At 40.6% G+C, this 20,503-nt stretch overlaps 1 protein-coding gene across 1 annotated transcript in view; it reads right to left on the bottom strand.

Annotated features, from left to right (window-relative positions):
• The window catches only part of LOC116312081 (general transcription factor IIF subunit 2-like), a 74,274-nt gene that overhangs the window by 7,314 nt on the left and 46,457 nt on the right, over positions 1-20,503 (bottom strand). Inside the window, exons 5-6 of the mRNA XM_031729438.2 lie at positions 2,212-2,293; positions 104-203 (exon numbers count right to left, since the gene is read on the bottom strand). Of these exons, the coding sequence (XP_031585298.2) occupies positions 104-203; positions 2,212-2,293 (182 nt within the window). The remainder of the gene's footprint in view (positions 1-103; positions 204-2,211; positions 2,294-20,503) is intronic.

Below are 20,503 nucleotides of genomic sequence, written 5' to 3'. Positions count from 1 at the left end.
ACCAGACTTTACAGGATTAAAACCATTTTATCAAACAAGTGATACCATGAGTCAAACTAGTTACAGACACATGCATGCAAGGACTGCTGATATTACTTCTCACATTGAAATCATGGTTGGCCACAGGCTTGAAGATGGTGGTGACGGCTCTCTCCAGCTGCTGTGACAAACGCTGAGGCTTGACGGACTCTTTAATCTGCAGTCTGACACACACACACACACACACACACACACACACACACACACACACACACACAGTGAGAGAGAGAGAGAGAAAGTTTCCTCTATCATCTGTGCTCTAACGTCTAATGTGATCTCAGCTGACAGATTGGCCTGTTGGCACAAAACACAACTGTCATCACCTTGGGCTTGAGCTAAGCAAACAAGTAATGGCAGCTGCTTTGCTTGAAGATATCCTGCTTTCTATTTATTTATTTTTTTGACTTTCATTACTCTTGACTCACATTTTTTTTTATTATAGTTTGACCATCAAATCAAACAGCAAAGCACTCTGCCTCCCTGATGTCCTGCCATAATCACTGTGATAACTGATATTGGCCACAAGCACTCCTGCTTCAGTGCTGCCATTAGTGAAGCCGATTGTCCTCCACATTTATAAATAAACCCAATAATGATCATATTGGATCTAATGCATACATTTATTTGATTCAAAATTTTCACTAATGTGCCGGAAAAGGTGGCAAAGAGCTTCATATAATCGCTTGAAAATGTAGCGAAACTATTCTTGAATTGTGTCCACACACACAGACGCCACCATGACAACATAATGTCCTTCATTATCCTGTAGCCTGAAATGATGGAGGGCCATTTGTCAGCTGCTGTCCAACTGGGAGATTAAAAAACTGGATCCAAAAGTGAAGAATTTTCTTCTCAAGTTTGTGTCGAAGTACAAGTCAGACAGATCTAAGTTCGAAACGTGCTCTGTGTTAGATAAATACTGCCATCCTGTAATGTTTAAGGAGGATCTCAGCTTTGTTATGAACACACACCGGCCATGTTAGGGACAGAGGACGTAAGACTGCTTTTTTGCACTTCAGTTTTCAAGGTGCTTTCTGTTAGTTCTAATGTGCCTCGCTGATTTGATGGTCGACAAAGGAAGCGTCTCACACACTGCTGTGTTTTGTGTTTGCCTTTGGTTGGATTGTAGCAGTGCATCTGCCACAGTGATGCTGTTGCTATAGCAATGCCATCCTCTAACTCTGGCTGGAATAGCATAATCCAATGAAGAGGAGACAGAAACCAGTTTGGAAATAAAAAATTAAAAAAAACCCAAAAACAGCCAGAGTGGACTCGAGTGTTTAGTGTACACAAATTAACAGTTGCAGTCGTGATCCTGTCAACACGCTGCCAACTTGTCTACTCACGCTGGAATTAATTCACAACACTTGAATAGATTTCGTGCTTTTCAGGGGTGAAAGAAACAAATTCAACAACATGCTTCCAAAACAACAAATAACACCTTTACTGCTTTGTGCGTTTGATGTACATTTGTGTGTTTGATGCTCTCCAAATGTCATACTTTGTTACTAGTGCACCTCTAAAATATCTGCTTTTGATGGACCACAATGCATCTGACTTCCCTGAACTTGCAGCGACTGTTTAGGAATTGCGGATATTTTTATACAGCCACCTATTATCAGGGACTGAAAAGTAATTAGGCAAACTAACAGAATTTTAAATATGATGATTGTTTTTCATACAATGAAGTCTAGAACCCAGGGACACCACCAAAGAGCTCTGTGATCAGCTTTGTTGCATCTAGCTGAACCTGAGCAGAGATTATAGGTCTGTCATCAATAAACACCAGTGATCCGGTTCCACTGGCAGCCATATTTTTTTCCCCCAGAACTGTGTTTTTAGATGTTTTCTGGCAAAGTCTAATTTGGACTTCTTGAGTGTAACCAGCTTGTTGTGCCTTGCTGCAAACTCTCTGTATTTCCATTCATGAAGGCATCTCTTGATTGTAGAATTTGACACCTACCTCCTTGATGGAGTTCCTAACTTGGTTAGATGTGACAATGGAAATAATTCCAGTTTAGTTCTCTCCTTTCCGTCTGTATATTATTCTAATCAATTGCAATAAGAACCACTGTAACGTTTAAGTTCTCGGGATTACATCATCTCATGCAAGATGAATTTAACAGCTTTCAAACTGCAGCATTTGGAAGAGAAATTTCAGCGTTCACTCACTTCTTCAGCTTCATGTAGCTGTCAGTGACGACTGGTCTGCATTCGGCTCGGTGCACCACCATCCCCTCCAGACTGATTTCATCTACAACAAAGACAGTGACTCAACTGCTTAATCATGATTCAGACACACAGATTCTGTAAGCGGAGGGAAGTCTTTGTTATCCACATTTTATTGACGTGTAACTCAAACAACACACACACATTTTTATTGAACTGCAGGTATCTTTAGTGCACATTTGGAAGAATCAGTTTACAACTACCAGAAACTGTTTTTTACCTCTTGAGAACTTAGGTGAATGCACACATTCCTAACTTCAGCCTATTTGAAGTGGACTTGCAATGCATTTCATTATTTTCAATCTTATATAACTAAACTGTTGCATTTTAGATACTTTAAAAAAAAATGGCCAAGTTTCACTTAATGAAGTATTCATGAATAATCTCTGTTAGAAGTTCAGACTTCAGACTGCTGTAAATGCTTGCTTTCTAACTTAATTTTTATTTGTTTTCTATACTGAGGTTTTCTGACATGATGAGTACATTGCTTGTGAGATATCCACCATATGGGACATGATACAGCCACCAGTTGCTAGGGAAACATGTATTCCCCGACTGGTCGGCAGTGGTTCCTTAATGTTGGTTCATATTAGGTGAAAAGATGTTGCTGCAGAAAAAACTTCCGGTGATTGCTTTGGCTGCTAGCAGACTGTGTGTTTGCAGACTGCTAACAAACTACTAGCTGCGGAGTAGTAAACCTTGAAAAAGCGCGATGGAAAGCAGAAATGGAGATGGTTCACCTTTGAAGCAAAAGTTGTGTCTCAGAGCTGAAAGCAACATTTTCAAAAACTTTGAAGGCAAACAGTCTAGCCACAGGTGGTTGCTAGTTAACATCATGTCACGGTCTCCTGTCTGCAAAACCTCAAATCTTGGGCTTGTTTGATGTTACCTGGCAGGGTTTTCCTCACTCGGTCAGAGAACAAGACCATGGCCCACCTTCTTCATCTGATTCAGAAATCTTTTCCCATTAATGTTAAACTGAGTGTTTATGCATGTGTTTGTCCACTCTGCATTTAATCAATCATCCTCTTGCTCCCATCACTCCTAAACAGTCATGTCATGTAGCCTTGTAGATGATTGTTAAAGCTGGATCTTGTCCAGAGTAAAGCTAAAGGACGAGGCTGTGCCATATGTAAAAGGCTACATTGAACTCTCTGAACCGAAAGCTTTCATGATGATAACATACACTGCACGTTTACTGCACACCAAGTTAGTAATTTACTCTTTTTTAATTTAATAGTATTTAAGTCTTTAATTTAAAAAAGTAGGCTGATATTTCCACTGATAGATATTTCAGCCACAGACTGTACATAAAAGATGAACATAGCTCCTGGACTATTCAAGATGGAGAAAAAAAACATTTAAGTGAAACTTTGAATTTGATTTAGAAACAACTAAAATGACACACAAAACCATCCCGACGTTGGCCGAGGTTAACGTGAATGACAGCAGACAGCAGAAGATGAGGTCTTGAGTGGGGGATAAATGGAAAGGGCAGATGAAGATGACGATGATGAGGGAGACTGCGACAGTGAAATTGAACGTGATCATTAAAGGCTGTTACACGGATGTGTCAGTCTATGATGACAGCAGATCACACCTTTGCTCCACACCACGTCCTTTTCTACTCTGAAGATTCCCAATTATTCACACTGAGTGTTTACCTGCATTTTAAAGCAACAAAAACAACCAGCCTGCACGCCCACTCTCACTACCCCTGAGCATAAAAGCTTTTTGAGGATTCCTCATTGAAGGTTATTTAATGTGGGGGCTGTGGTGCTCCCTGGTTTTCAGAAATCAGAGTTCACTCTGTTTCTAAAAACGTCAGTGTGCATTCATCGGTGGTACCATTGAGACTCGAGTAGGGCCCAACCTGGACCGATTAGGAGCTTTTCCAACATAAAAGCCAAACCCATGGCTTTAACAAGGAGACACAAAACAGTTTTTTTTAAAAAAAGATACTTGTTGTGGTCATTTTGCATCTCTTTATACTCGTTTCAGCACCTCTCACAGGCAGAGTACAGGAAACAGTTGAAGAGGACAGTTAAAACGTTTAGATATACTTGCTGTAATTTGTTAAAAATTCAATCATCAGCATTAAAGTTAGTCAGACTCTTTTTTTTTTTTTTTTTTTTTTGGTGTACATTAATTTCTCCCAAAATACACATTCTGAGATTTGTAACACACCTCTGAATGTCTTCCACCACCACAAAGCACCTGAACCCAACTGAAAATCAGTTTAGACACAGACCGCAATTTACCAACACTTTCCAATCCAATCTGTCACAGCAGGAGACAATACGCAACGAGCACAAGTGCTTCAAAACCCAGGTGTGCGCTGCTGCTGCTAGAAGGAGCCTCAAACATACTCGCAGCTGTAATTGCTGTCAGTGGAGCGCTACAAATAGCTGAGTGCACTGAATAAACTACGTAGCTCGTTTATCAAGTATAGCTGTCTCTTTTAAACAAGCGCACCAAACTGCATAATTACAGGATTCGCTCATAAGACTGGAAACGGACAAGCTGCTCTATCTTTATGCACACGTTTATATGCAAGGGACTTTTATTTGATCACATCTAGAGAGTTTCACTTCAAGAAACTGTACATTTCAACTAGCATAAAGCATTAAGTGAACATATTTATAGTCCAGCCAGAACTCACAGCTTGACATTTCCTGCCATTTGTCATTCACCCTGCATAAAGGTTTTTCTTTTGTTTGATTTATTTTCAAGCTGTTCTTTCATAAGGTGCTTTAGCCAGTTATTCAACTGTCCAACCCACGACCTTGTTCCTGAACCATTTGATGCCTCTTCTGCTCCTGTCCAATCATTATCAGGAGCCGCTTTTTGTTTTCCTTTTTTCTGAATGTTCAGGAAATGCCGGAGTCCAGTTGGTGAGCGTTGGCGTCAGATTGGCAGCAGCTCTCGCTATTGTGCATTGTTGGCATCGTTTGTAGCCGGACTCACGAAAAGGTCCAAAAAGCCACTACATTTTACACCCATCATTTAACAAAACCAGCAGAAAGACGGAGACGCTCAAAGGGTAAACAGAAAGAGCGAGTCTACAGAGAGCTGCAGAGGCCAGCAAATAGTTGGCGAGGCATTCATAATGAATAGCCTGAGAGGCCTGAGTGACCTGTGCAGCAGAGAGACAAGCTGTCAAACTTATTTTAACAGGCTCTTCTTATATTTGAGGTGGTAAATCCTGTAAATCCTTGATGGCTACACGCCAACCCTCTCATAGCTCCTGGACTATTCAAGGAAAAATGAATAGGGTGTACCCTGTGCATTTTTCCTTTTTGTCTCAGTCCCTCCTACTTAACACGTGGGCATAATGCAAAGAAAAGATCCCCGGGATAGACGTCTCTCCCTCTCGGGCGTCATCAGAAGAAACGTCAGTTTCTGATGACGGAGGCGCAGCAGGATCACCTGTCAGTCGGCTTCCGCTGCTCCGCGGCAGCTTTTGTTCCCTCGTCTGCGTTAGCGCAGATGATGCAGAGTCCTGTCCAGATAATTACAAGGGTGTATATCACAGCTTGCGAGGCAGTTATTGTTTTACCGATGTTCTCCCACATGTCTAAACAACGTAAAAAATATGTCTCTGCATGTTGGCCCTTAAAAGCATATGCACATGCTCTACTAACCCATAATGAAAGCACAATTAAATTTTAATTCAGACTGTCCAAATAGATTTATTATTTGCCTGAAAATTTTAGGATTTTATATACAGAATAGAAAAAAACACATGCACTAACAAATATATACACTGTACTGTTATCCATATCCACTAGTTTTAACAGGATATTAAATAAAAAACTCTAGAAGTTCATTTATTGCTGATATAAACTGCAGCGCTGTGGCGAACTAACAGCTATTGAATCATTTAATATAAAGCTCAACCCTTCTGAGGGAAACCTCAGTGCTTAGTTTTTAATTATGAAAGTGCAAGAAACAATGAAACAAGGGAAATATAACTGTCGTTCAGATTGAATTGTACAATTTCTACAGTGCGTCACAGTCCAAGAGCTGGTTAAAAGTATGTTAAACAAATGTTTGGAAAACTCAAGCCCATTTATTGAATGAAGTACTAATTATTTAAACAACAGCAGTCTGACGCTTTTTCCATATTTTTGCGTTTGGCAGAGCACTGACTACATGCTGTACTCATTCGTTGTCACCAGGGGGCAGTGTCACAAAATACCAGTCTGGTTGTCCTTCATTCGGCTGCAGACAAAAGCCAAGTTGCAATATACAAATAAAAGAAGAAGTGAAAACTATCCATTGGAGCCACTATCTCTGCTGATTTTGATGATCTCTGATGTTGTCGCTGTCCTTCCTGTTCTGGCCCACTTTTCAACCAGTGAGCGTTTGATCTACACGCAACGTCATCCACGCTGAGCACTGTGCTGTTGGGTCTTTGGAGGCCTGCACGCAAGCGGGCCTACTTAGGTTTCATACCCCTCTGTGTGGGCTCTGCGTAGGCAAACAGACATGCAAATGGACATGAATGCAGAACCGTATAACAGGCTTGAGACTGCATGCCTCCACCAAGGTTGAGAATTCTCTTCTCACCGTGCATGAACACAACTGAAGATAATGAGCTTCATTCACAGTCTGTATGCATGTGCACATTTGTGCATAAACAATGCCTATGATCATTCCAACAGCATATCTGGAATGACATTAATACCATTTAATATCAATATAAATTTATTTATTATCTTGTAGCAGCCTTAGGTGAGGGGTCACTAGTGCAAAGACTCATGGGACTGTTCATGTTGATGTTAACGTGTTAATTTAAGATGTTATGACAGTTATTGCAGTTGTGTTGTGTTGGTCCTTTATTGTTACTGTTACTTTATGATGTGAACTCCAGTGTTTTCTTGTCTGGTTGTCTGAGGGTGGCGTTGAGTGTGGCTGCCAATTTGCCACCATGACTTAGACTGTTGAGGCAATTAATGACCTCTGGTCACTGTTCATGTTTGTGGGGTTGTGTGTTAATGCTAATAAGATGACAAAGAGTGGTGTACAGAACACAGGAGTTGCAAACACACAGCAGCGAGTGTTTCTTGTGGTCTGTGTTCAGATATTTTTCTTCTGTTAGGCTTCTCTTTTCTCCACATCACAGTTATTATTATTGAATTGAGTTATTTATTTTACCTGAGCCATACGTCCATGACAATGTTGGACAGGCGTCTCTTAAAGAACAACGTAATTGCTTCCTTTGCGATCCAGGAAACGTGCTTCCTTCTATAGAGAAATGGACATGTGGCAGACAGCAAAACATGGACTGAAACATGATGTCCCAGAGGTGTTCTATTGGATTTAGGTTAGGCGAGTGTGGGGGCCAGTCAGAGGTATCAATTCCTTCTCTACGAACTGCCTGCATACTCTTGACATATAAGGCCGGACGTCGATGTGCACCGGGAGAAAACCCAGGGTATGACAGTGCATCCAAGGATTTTGACCAATAGCAGTCAGGGTGCCATTGCCTAGCCTGTAAAGGTCTGTGCATCCCTCCATGGACATCCCTCCCCAAACACTGTTGACCTGCTACCAAACCGGTCATGCTGAATGATGTTACAGGCAGCATAATGTTCTCCATGGCTTCTCCAGACCTTTTCACGCCTGTCACATGTGCTTCTAGAGTAACTCTGTCTCCTGAGAGCTCCTGCTCGCTCTTGAAACTGTGCTGGGAGAGGTATTGTCTCATGCTACCAGTAGAGACACTGACCCTAGCCAAATGCAAAACCAGAGTGGAAAAAATAATCAGTCAGTGGCCTCAACCTGTAAAAGTGTTTTGGGGGTTGTCTCATTGTTGCCAATTTAATTTAATTTAATTGAAATCGATTAACAACCACCTCTGCTACGTAACTGACCAGATCAATATTCAAGAAGTTTAAATTACTTGATGCTACACTCTGATTAAAAAGTGGTCCTTTAATTTTTAATTTTTTTTTTTAGTAGTGCAGTTTCCATTTTAGAAAACAGGGAAAACAGGTGGAAACAGTGAATTTGTTGGGGACTATTATAAGCAGCAGACAAATTTGCTCTTTGTAGATCACCAAGGCTGAATATGTCACTCAGTGCTGCGGCTCACTTGTGTTTAAAAAAAAAAAAAAAATCCTTTTCATATTCAACAATAGAGCTCTGTGAGGAACACTTGTCCGCAGGATAAGTGGCTGCATGTATGCATGCATGTATGTATATATGTTTACGTATTCAGTGCTAACCAAAGCTGAACAAAAAGCAGGTGCAACGCCACAGTCACCATAGTAACCATCACATCACCACCTGACATCATGTGTCACACAACATTTCATCAACTGCCCGCCAAGAGTCCGTTTTTTTAAATCTTGAGGGGACAAACACTTAGGTGTCAGAGATTTCTCACTAATGTTCATCTTTTTTTTCCCCACTAATGGATGCAATTATGTGCAATTATTGGCTAGCGAGTGCCAGAGCAACACGCCTAAAAACACACCCACACATGAGAAACGGGTGCACACAAGCACCGCGCCGCTGAGCATCCTTCGCCTTCATCCCTGTTATGAAGTAGTTGCGGTCAAACAGATTCAAGGACAAGAGGATTGTTTTCCTCCTGCCATTCAAGTCTTCCAGTTTCCTCTTTCCGAGGCCCGAAAGGACACCGATTGTAGCAGAGAAGTGCCTTTGTAAACATGAACAAACATACAGCAGAGACAGAGAGAGAGGACCAGCATGGGATGATGACTGACCACATCAAATGTAGTTTCAGGCGTCTGTGTGGGCGGAACACTTGAGACAAGCTGCAGACTCCTGCACACCGGTTTTACTATAAAACTCTTGAGCGCTACATGAATGTTGTGGTCCACACCTTCAACAGACGATCGATATTTTAATTCTCCCACACACGTATCATTCACAGGGCCTCATTACTCTTCAGTGATACAGAAATGTCATGGCTGTTACTCAACCATATCAATGAAATCATGAGTATAACATAACACAACCACACTGACGTGAACAGATTCTCTCTTTGTCATGCTTTTTTTTTTCCTTTTCCATATTAGGATTCCTGAGGAATAAAACACATGTGAATGCAGCAAATTTCCAGGTGAGGATGCCTGAATAGAGCAGCTGAAATTGCGATCGTTATTGTCAGATGACTTGTTTTGTTTTTTTAAAATCAACATTGTCTAACACAGAAGATGGCTAAAGAATCTCCAAGGGTAAAATCGTGTGATGTCTTCAGAATCAGGCTGTGCATGCCTCGGTATGCCAGCAAAAACTCATCAACCTGTCCTCTCCTCTCTGATTCATCCCGAGTGTGTGCTGACTGGCTGTGGCAGTCCTGTTATCAGGTTTGGATTTACAATTTAAGCTTACCAACACTGGTTTAGAAGAGAAGCCTGAATCAGACAGCCCATTGTGAGGTGGGTTTTTAGTCTTTTCTCTTCTCTAATTTGTTTTTGCAGACGACTCCCATGTCCCTTATTTGTATTTGATCTTTGTGAGCAATTGGACATCAGCAGCATTGCATGATCCTCCATCCATTCGTCTTCTTCCGCTTATCCGGGGCCAGGTCATGGGGCAGCAGAGAAGCCCAGACCTCCCTCTCCTCAGCCACCTCCTCCAGCTTGTCCGGGAGAACACCAAAGCGTTCCCAGGCCAGCCGAGAGATATAATCTCTCCAGCGTGTCCTGGGTCTGCCCCGGCGCCTCCTCCCGGTGGGACATGACCGGAACACCTTGCCCACGAGGCACCCAGCTGGCATCCTTGTCAGATGCCCGAACCACCTCAACTGGATCCTTTTGATATGGAGGAGCAGCGGCTCTACTCTGAGCCCCTCCCGAATGGGTGAACTTGTCACCCTCTCTCTTAAGGAGTGCCCAGCCACCCTTCGGAGGAAGCTCATTTCTGTTGCTTGTATCCGCGATCTCGTTCTTTCGGTCACTACTAGTGACCATAGGTGAGGGTAGGGACGTAGATCGACCGGTAAATTGAGAGCTTCGGTTTTACGCTCAGCTCTCTCTTCACCACGACGGACCGGTCCAGCATCCGCATCACTGCAGCCGCAGCACCAATCCGTCTGTCGATCTCCGGCTCCCTTGTCCCCTCACTCGTGAACAAGACCCCGAGATACTTAAACTCCTCCACTTGGGGCAGGAACTCATCCCCGACCAGGAGTGGACACTCCACCCTTTTCCGGCTGAGAACCATGGCCTCAGATTTGAGATTTGGAGGTGCTCATCCTCCTTCCCGCTGCTTCACACTTGGCTGCGAACCGTTCCAGTGCGAGCTGGAGGCCACTACCCGATGAAGCCAACAGAACCACATCATCCGTGAAAAGCAGAGATGAGATTCTGAGACCACCTGCATGATCCTATACATTCGATTCATTTAACCCACAGACACAACCATGACATAGACTTATTGTAGCTCAGGTGGCAGAACGGAAAGGTAATACATGCGTGACTCTGTGAGATTAGATGGTACTGTACAGGAGAAAACTGCAACACCAAAGACAACTACAGCTATCAACTGCTCTCAGAGCTAAAACTAACGTAAACCCAGAAAGATTACAGTTGGCAACATAACCAGCTGTATACATTTGCACAACAACAAGACAAGCCCAGGCATGTCTGAGAGCAAGACGTGTGTCAGCTCTCAATGATGATTTAGTACCTACAAATGCAGCTACTTTAACAACCTAAAACAGCCCAGTGGTCTGCAAAACATGCAAGAAAACTTGTTTCACCACTGAGACAAAAACACGACGGCGAGTACGACAATATAACGGCTGCGAGGAGGAGATATGAGCAGCTGGTGATGGTCGTGCAACTCAAAAGTAAAAAATTACTCAATTGAGCATCGTTGGAGTGCGCGCTGTTTGGAGTCCATTAGACAGGAAGGATGAAAGTTACTGATTTGGTTACATGGTGGTAAAAATTAAGAAGCTCCATCCAAGATGCAAAAACCCAGTTAGAAAGATATTTTTCAGTTTTATTAATGACATTATTGTTCAGCTCCTGTAAAGTTACTTTAGTTATTGTTAAACTAAAGTGTTCAGCAGTTATTTTCTAATTTTACACCAGATAAAACCAGAGTGCTTACATTTGACTAATGCTGTGTCACTGCTACTGCACTATAATGCTTGGTCTTGGGAGCTTGTGGCAGTAGAGTCACACTTTGACTTAGGCAGTGTGTCATCACTGACAACAGCTGATTGGAAAAGAAGGGTGGAAAATGCCCTTTATTTAATTTTTCTGCTGCCTGCGAACTGCAGTCACAGATAAAATGAATTTCAGTATAATTTATATATCGCAAATTTAATAATCATAATATAATTTTGAGGCTTTATCGCCCACCCTACTATAGATGGTGATTCCACCAGCGATTTTTTCCACATCATCACTAGAGGGTGGTTCATTTTAAAGCGTTAAACTGTTGGTCAAAATAAGAATTTGGTGGTGTTTTTTGGGGTATAAGGACAATCTTTAAGTTTCTCAGATGGATCCCAAGAAGTTGATTCTGTTCGTCTGGACGTAGCGTTTTCAGTGGGAGAAACATTTCAACTTTTATGGGATTTCCTTAGCTGGATATTTCAGAATGACTCAAGACACTTTCTCAGACTGAGTTGAGTAAATTGTACTTTTGTAACTTTCTGCTGTGTTTTACAGTGTTCAAAGTGTTGAAAGTGAGAGACTTTAAATCAACTGGCTTCATATAAAGTCCAGGAAACTAAAAAACTTTTCTTTTTAAGTGTCTCCTGCCTCTTTATGTAATCCCAGACTGACTCACTGATGTTGCGATCAGGGCTCTGTGGGGGGTCATACCACATGCTGCTGGACTCCTTCTTATTCTTACTTTATAACTCTTTCTATATATTCAAGGTCGCAGTCTCACTTTGCAAAGTGCACTCAAGACCAGTAAAACACTTTTCCGGTTTGGCGTCTCTTACATGTGAAGAAAACAGTGGCAGAGACAGAAAAGTCCAGATGCACTTCACTCTTTTTCAGGTTTTAGCTGGAATCACTCGTCTCCCACATTGTTGCGTAACACTCGCACTTCCTCTCTGCCTGCCCATCATGTCATACTATAAATTACAGAGGCCTGAATTTAACACAGATAATGTCAAAATGGCTGGAACCTAACGCAGACTTACAACACCATCCTGAATATAGATGGCACAGTCCGATCCCCAAAAGAAAAAGTATGCGTGCATTTCAGCCGCTGACAGTGATGTCATCCAAAGACATATTGTGTTGGGTGTCGAGTTCCTGCAGCTTAAAAAGGCCAAATACACCGTAAGTTGCATAATTATTACAATAAAAATAGAAACCGCTTCAGGTGTCTCCACATCAGAACTGACGTCCGCTGAGCACATCTGCATCACAGCTCGGTTATGTCTTCAATCAGGCTGGTTTTTAAAAGCAGCACTTTTTCTGTTAATGATTTTTTCCTCTTATAACAGCTTTACTGAATTCAAGGACCCTTTCTTCCATTTTTATTTTGCATGTTTGTCTCTTTGTTTGAAGACAAACACTCAAACTGGAAATTTGTATCAGACAATGTATTTCTCCCCCCCAAAAAATCCCTCCCTCTGCTTTTAGCCCACTGCTTCACGCACCCTTGTGCTTTTATTTCATACAGATCTATTCAAAATACATTTTCTCTTCTCACAGATGAAGCTCTGCCAGATAACAGATTGGGAACAAAGACCATCAGTGCACACGCTGGCTCTAATTGCAGCACATTTCAATATATCAGTGGTCTTCAGAGTTTGCTTTTTCCAAGGCGCCCAATCATTATTAATCAAACAGACTTCTTCAATATGTCCTCACATTTGAAAGTGCAACCAAGACAAAAGAAGGCTGACAAAAGAAGCTCCAGTGAGGCAATTGTTCAAGGGTAATATTTTTATGACCACCAATCATTTTATCACAGAACAGCAGAGCTAACAATTACTGTACACAGTGGTGGTGCCCACAGTGATTTAGGCGAGCAGACAAAAATGCAAAGTGCCAAGAACACTGGCATATTTTCCCTCTTAATAAAAAGCCCACCCATTTACTGCAGTTCAATCTATTCATAATATTAGCACCACTTAATACAAAAGAAGCCAGGAGATTAAGTAAATTAGCTGATTAAAGAGCAGCATGATAATTTATAATTTATTGAGATCTGGGCAAAGCTTTTAAGAATACGAGGCCAAGTCTGATTCAACAACTAAAGCATTAAACAGCTGAATAATTACTAATAAATGACGGGAAAAAATAAAATAAATAGGCCACGGAGAAGTCAAGACCTGTATCAGCTATAATCCAGATGTGTAAATATATTTAATGCCATTACATTTAGCTAATTCTGTAAGAGCAGAGAAGCAAAAAATGTCCGAGTGAAGACGGCAGAGGAAGAGAGACACAAGCGCGGGAGGGCGAGGAGGTCACTCGTCCGCCCCCTCATGCTCATCTCTTACCTCCATCTGCTCCGAGGCCCTTTCCTCAAAGCTCTGACCTTCCTAATGTTAAAACAACAAACAGCTTTCCGCCCACTAGACCTCCATCCACCATCGCCGTCTCTCCATCTGTTCTCATCTGTTTCACTAACATGCAGAAAGCCTGCATATAGAATCAGAGCAATAAATACGTCAAAGACTTCATCAGGCACGGATGCTTTCTCTTCTCGCCTAACAGCACATCCATTTTGAAATTATTATTTTTTCAACGTTTATTGACCTCAAGCTTCATTCGGCAGCTACAAAAAGATTTTGCTCTTACAAACACAAGATCTAACCCATTGCATAAGCAGCTTTTGTTACTGTGCTCCAGGCTCTTCAGGTGACCCCGGTTCTGTTTTATTATTATTATTTCATTTCTGCTCAAAAACAGCATTCTTTCCTCCGACCTCAGCTGGGATGGGATTGAAGCCCGGTGACCTCCTGGTTATATTGCCAACTGTGATCTTCATGGGTTTACACTAGTTTTTGCTCTCAGGAACCGTTTGTAGGCACACGAGTATTCAGAAAAAAGCACAATTTGAATAATTTCACACACAAACTGATGTTCATAAAGACAGATGGTGCAGTGAGAATGCACGCACGGGCATACACATGGTTTTTTAGAGCCAGCTGTAGGTGATAACATGAAGTGGAGATGGAAGTATAAGGTGTGAATCTACAATCGATGTATGGTCATGTGAAAATCAGCTGATTTCTTCTAGACTCTGGTTGTGCACTGCTTACTCTTTTACCTCCGTGTGCTGGATTTCGTTATAACACGCAACTAACGTTTTACCCACTTCATTTACAATCATGAACTAAGAAGACGTAAACACAGTTGGGTGTGATGTAGTGCAGCAGCAGTTCAGATCTCAACTGGAAATGGTTCAATTAAAGGCACAGTAGGCAAAAATGTACAAATATGGCCTTTTCTTGGCTTCATGCACAATAAAGCTTAATTTATAGTAAAGCATTGAATCTGTTGTTTGTGTTTCTATATCACATGTGAAATAAAGCTTGTAATGTTGAACATGAAGATAAAATTTTACTAAAACAAAGGGAGGAAAACATGAAAAATGCAGTACATTTACACTGAACAAACAGTAGTGATCACATTTTAGATATAACTTAAATCCACTACATTTTTTAACAAAATTATTGTTGTGTTAATGATTTACTGTCTTTACACGACACATTACTGTGTCCTTTCTATTTCTGTTATCTAATGATTCTTTTGATTCTTTTAATGTTCTTGTAATTTTTTGTTGCAGTCCTGAGTTTTGAATCTTTTAGGGATATTTCCAGATTGGTTTCTTCATTTTTACAAGACATTTTTAGTTATTGTTATAGTTTGTGCGTATTATATTCCTTGCTTCAGTTATCACGTTTTCCCCATGTTCCTTTTATCTTGTTGAGTCTCCATCTCTGTTTGGTGTCTAGTTGTTTCCTGTTTGCTAGTCTTGTGTTGCGTATGCGTTGTGTTCTGTTTTGTTTCCCTTTGTCTGGTTGGTTAGATTCTGTTCACCTGTGTTTTGCCTTCCCCAGCTGTGTCCTCTCTCCCCAAGTACCTTGTTTGTGTATTTAAGACCTCAGTTTTCCTCAGTTTCTTGTCACGTCATACTGTTTTGTTTCGCCCACCTCACTGCTTGGATTACTGAGCTTTCTTCTGCTTTATGGTTTTCCTGCATCAGCCTAAATAATGGCTGACTTTTGTTTATTAAGATCTGACCTCCATGTACACACTCTCCACATAGGACACAGTCTTCTAGATCCCCAGACCCCCCTCTGTCGAGCCACCTCCTCCGCATCTTCCAGGAGGCACACAAAAGTGTTCCTAAGCTAGTTAGGAGGCATAATTTCTCTAGTGTATCTTGGGTCTGTCCAAAGATCTCCTTCTGACTGAAACACCTCACCTAGGATCAACCCAAGAAGCATCCTAGTCAGATGCCTAAACCACTGAGCCACCTCAGCTGGCTCTTTCAATGTGGAGAAGTAGCCACTCTACTCCGACTCTTTCCCGACTAACTGAGCTCCTCACTTTATCGCTAAGGAGAGCCACCCTTTGGAGGAAGCTCATTTCTGCTGCTTGTGTCTCATTCTTTCTGTCACTGCCTGCAAGTGGCTGCTATAGAAGAGGGAAGGAACGTAGATCAAGCATTAAATCGACTGTTTGCTTTCATGTTCATGCCTCTCTTTACTGCAACAGACTAGTACAGCATCAGTATGACTGCAGACACGTACCAGTCCTTCTATATAACTTCCAAACATACCAGTCACATTTGTTGAGGTCTATGTCTTTGTGACTCGTAGTTTTGTTTTTGGGAAGGTGCACATAGAGCTATGCTGTAAAGCAAGCATTAGGCAATCCTCAGTTTTGGCTTTGCACAAGATTCCAACCCTGTTATCCCGGGTTCAAGTCCTCTGCAAAGTCTTACCTTCTGTGTAGACTGTTCCTTTTATACAGATAACCTGAAAGGATTTTGATTAGCCGAAGTCTCTTGTCACAGACTAGATTAACTAAAGCCAGTAGAGCTGTCTGATTCCCTCTCATGCCATCTGAATAAAAATTTGCTGAAAGGTTGTTATGAGCATGTTGTTTTTTTGTTTTTCTTTTTTCAGTGTCAGTAAAAACGTGTGGCCTAACCCAGCTCTGCACTCTGGACTATTACAGCCTCAATGATTTTCCAAGTAGTAGCACTGGCAGATCTATTGCTTTGGGTTACTTTTAAATTTTATTGTTTGTATAGCAAAGTGACTATGTTCAGTTTTTTGAACAGTTAAGCATGATTGATATTGTAATAACAAAAAATACCATTTAAAAGTGCCGCAGTCACAGCCACAATATAGTGCAGTGGAAAGCAGTGCAGACATGGGAGTTGTGAAAAATAAAAAGAGAAATATGTAACAGCACAGTTTCTTTTATATAGTTGAGATGCAGGAAAATATTATGTTTGTTCTTAAAACTGCAGAGTAACAGCATGAAGAACAATGCAAACTGTATCGTAATTCATCCTACATTAGTCTCTCTCTTAATTTCATCATGAATACAAGTGTATGTACGTAAAGCAGAGCACTGTAGCTTGGGTAAAAAAGACACACAAGCAAATCAATGCTTAAAAAAATACAAAAAACACTGCACAATAAAGAAAAGCACTGCAGTTAACAGAGATCCAAAACTCTGTTTCCAGAGATATTCCTATCATCATATAGAAGCGTTACTGTCATTTAACTAAGTGTTACAAATAAACTTACTATAGCAGCTATATGATATGGAAAATATGCAAAATATCGCTAAACCTGGACACTTTACTGAAATCCAAAAAGGTGTTTGTGCATTTAGGCCAAACTTCAATGTCATTGTAGGTAAATGGCATTTATCTTAAAGACAAACAGTGTATCTTTTAAGATATTCCATAAAAATAAATATATTATCAATGTAGAATAATATGTCTGAACAGTGGCTTCATTAAACGTCAAGGTTTTCTATCTAGTTTTTCAGCTTGGATCTTAAAGAACTGCATGGGAGCTTTTATATGTATTTAATGAGTCCGTTTCTGCAATAGGTGAAATTTTTGCTCAGCATTTCAGCAGCAAAGCTTTCAGATCATCCTCTCCAGGGCATCAACACGCTGACATCACTGGTCCTTGGAGAGATTTAGACTTTGATTTCTCCTTGTCAGTTTTTTTCAGCAGGTCTCGGTTTGCTTCAGATCATTTTGATGCTGAAACATCCACTTCCTTACTTATTCTACTCTGTTAATTGTGGCTTACTTTTTAATGTTTTGCATCCAAATAGATTTTGTACACTTCTTGACTCCATCATCAATAAATGCATGCACCTGAAAGTATTTGTAAATTATTGTACTCTGATTACTTTCTGATGTAGGGATCATTTTTTCCAGGTGCTCATGAGCTTGTTATACTTTGTTGTGAAGCCCTTTTGGTGTTCTAGAAATGTTCATTATTATATGATTAACCTCATGACTTCACACTTGATGATGGCTTATATGTGATGAGTTAATAATATGGGGCTATAAAAAGTCACTGCTCTGCACATAATGACTGCTGCTTTGGCCTTTGTTGGAGAACCCTGACAGTGCCACAGAAGTGGTGAAACTCTATTAACTCTGACCAAAGTATTGTTATTTAAACAGTAAATGCTTCTCCAGGCCTCTCTATTTGTTCAAAAGGCAAAGATCAGAAATATATATATTTGCATTTGTTTCCAGACTATTATTTGTAAGATAGAATGTTGAGGGAAAAGCTGCTGATTTGCTGTTTGATCTGCGTTCCCAGCCTTACCCTGACCACGAGCTGTGGGTAAAAGAATGACATCATGAGTCCAAACAACTGATGGAAAGAAGCCAGTTGAGGTGGTTTGGGGATCTGACTAGGATGCCTTCAGGAATCCTTTTAGGTGAGGCGTTTCCTATCCAACTGGGAAGAGATCCTCGCACAAACTCAGAACATGCTGCAGAGATTACATTTGTCAGCTGGCTCGGGAAGACTTCAGTATCTCTGTTTAGACCGCTACAACCAAAATATGCACCCAGATCATCAACAAAAAATGGATGGATGGTATTTCTTCTTGGTTGATCCATGTGATATGTCAGAACTAGACTAATGAATATGTGGAATCCATGGAGCCAGATAAAACACACCAATTATTTAAACTACAGGAATGTCTTAAAGACCTGGATGACCTTTATTTCCTACTTCTAAATTGAGATGAAACTGAGGTTATTGTACTCGGCTTTAAAAATCTTAGAAATATGTTGTGTAACTAGACGCTTACTCTGGTACTCTGGTATTAGCTTGGCCTGCAGTAACACTGTGAACACTGTGAGGAATCTTTGGAGTCTGTTGTTGACCAGGATGTGCTCTTCAATGCGCATACTAAACAAATATGTCAGACTGGTTTCTTCCATTTGTGTATCATCTCCAAAATTAGAAACCTCCTGTCTCAGAGTGATGCTAAAACATTAGCTCATGCCTTTATTACTGCTATGTTGGACAACTGTGAGTTTGTTGTACCAGTTTCCAGGCTGGACAGAAGGTGTCTCTACTTTTAAGAACAGGCTTAAGACTTACCTTTTTGACAAAGCATTTAGTTGACACTGAATCCTCCCTTAGTTACTGCAATAGGTCCAGGCTGCTGGGGGCTTCCCATGATGCACATAGCATTTCTTCTTCTTTCATCTTTTTTTCCCCGTACTACTTGTTTATACACCATGCATTTATTCAGTCTTCCTTCCCTCACCCCCAACTGGTCATGGCAGATGACTGCCCCTCCCTGAGCCTGTTTCTGCTGGAGATGTCTTCCTGTTAAAAGGGAGTTTTTCCTTCCCACTGTCACCAAAAGCGCTTGCTCAGAGGGGGTCATCTGATTGTTACAGTTTTCTCTGTATTATTGTAGGGTCTTTACCTTATAATATAAATCACCTTGAGGCAACTGTTGTCGTTATTTAGCGCTGAATTGAACTGAATTGAATTCGAATGACCAGCATGCGTGTTTGTCCATTTCATGGCCACACAAAGTTCTAAAATATCACTGTATTAGAAAATATTTGAAGGAATTGTAACTAGAAGATGAGCCTGTTATTGGAACATACATGAAAGAAAGGAAACCTTTGATATATTATAACTCATTTTGACCTACCCCACATGGTAATTTGACCCTTAAAAGTATACAATGAATACTCTCTTTAAAGTTCTTCCAGTGAGTTATGAGAAAAATGGATCAAACATCCAGGGCACCAATGCTCGTTTCTCTTACTTTAATGTTACAATGTTAATCTTCATTACATTTGTGAAGCTTCTTCCTACTGAAACTATGATATGTCATGATAATAATGTAGCTTGTTATGGAAAAGTTACAGGAAAACATGCAGTGAATTGTGAATTTATTGTGACACCCAGAGTAAGTAAAATAGATCTTGAAATATGAAAATATCATGTAGACAGCTCCTGTACTTAAAGCATTACAACGACTCAAAAATGCTCAAACAACAATAACATGAATTAAAATGTGCAATATTTTTGATCCACCCCTTTGTACTCTGGAGGATTTAACACCGAAAATATTAATATTATGAAGGGTATATTTTGTACAGCTTCTTAAAACATACCTAATTGGTTGTATATATTTAAAAAACAAAATCACAGGTTGACTTTATGTGGAATCATTGACTTTGATTAATATTAAAAATTCATACAACAAAACCGCGTGGGATTAAAGTTTAATCATTTTGATGTTTTTGTTTTAACACACTGTTTAGGTCCGAAAAGTTGAATTAAGTTTATGCATCTAGCTTTTGGAGATCATCCAATTTTTATACTTGGGAGTTTACTTTATTAGCTACTAAATACAACAGACAAAGAGAAATAGACATGAACACACTGTGTGCACACACATACATATACAACAGCTGTGGCAGGCTTGTCTAAACATAATGACAAGCAAGCAATGAGTTTGCTAGGGTGGGTAAGGATATGACAGGGGCAAAGTCACTGATTGGATCTCCAAATATAATTTCCCATTAAAGCTCATATCTGCCAAGCCCAGAGGCTGCTTCATTAAAGAAATTTAATGATTCCATTCGTTAACTTTGAAGTGATTTTCTGACGTTTGCACTTCTACTCAACCCACTCGTTTTGATTTTAAAGTTGATTAGCAGCATCCATATGCAACAAGTAGGCTTTGAAGTGCCGTAAATACACAAAGGAGTGCTGGGCCATTTAATTACGAGTGGA

Source organism: Oreochromis aureus, linkage group 16 (assembly GCF_013358895.1).
Source record: "Oreochromis aureus strain Israel breed Guangdong linkage group 16, ZZ_aureus, whole genome shotgun sequence".
Classification (NCBI taxonomy): Eukaryota; Metazoa; Chordata; class Actinopteri; order Cichliformes; family Cichlidae; genus Oreochromis; species Oreochromis aureus.
This window is presented reverse-complemented; position numbering and strand designations above follow the sequence as displayed.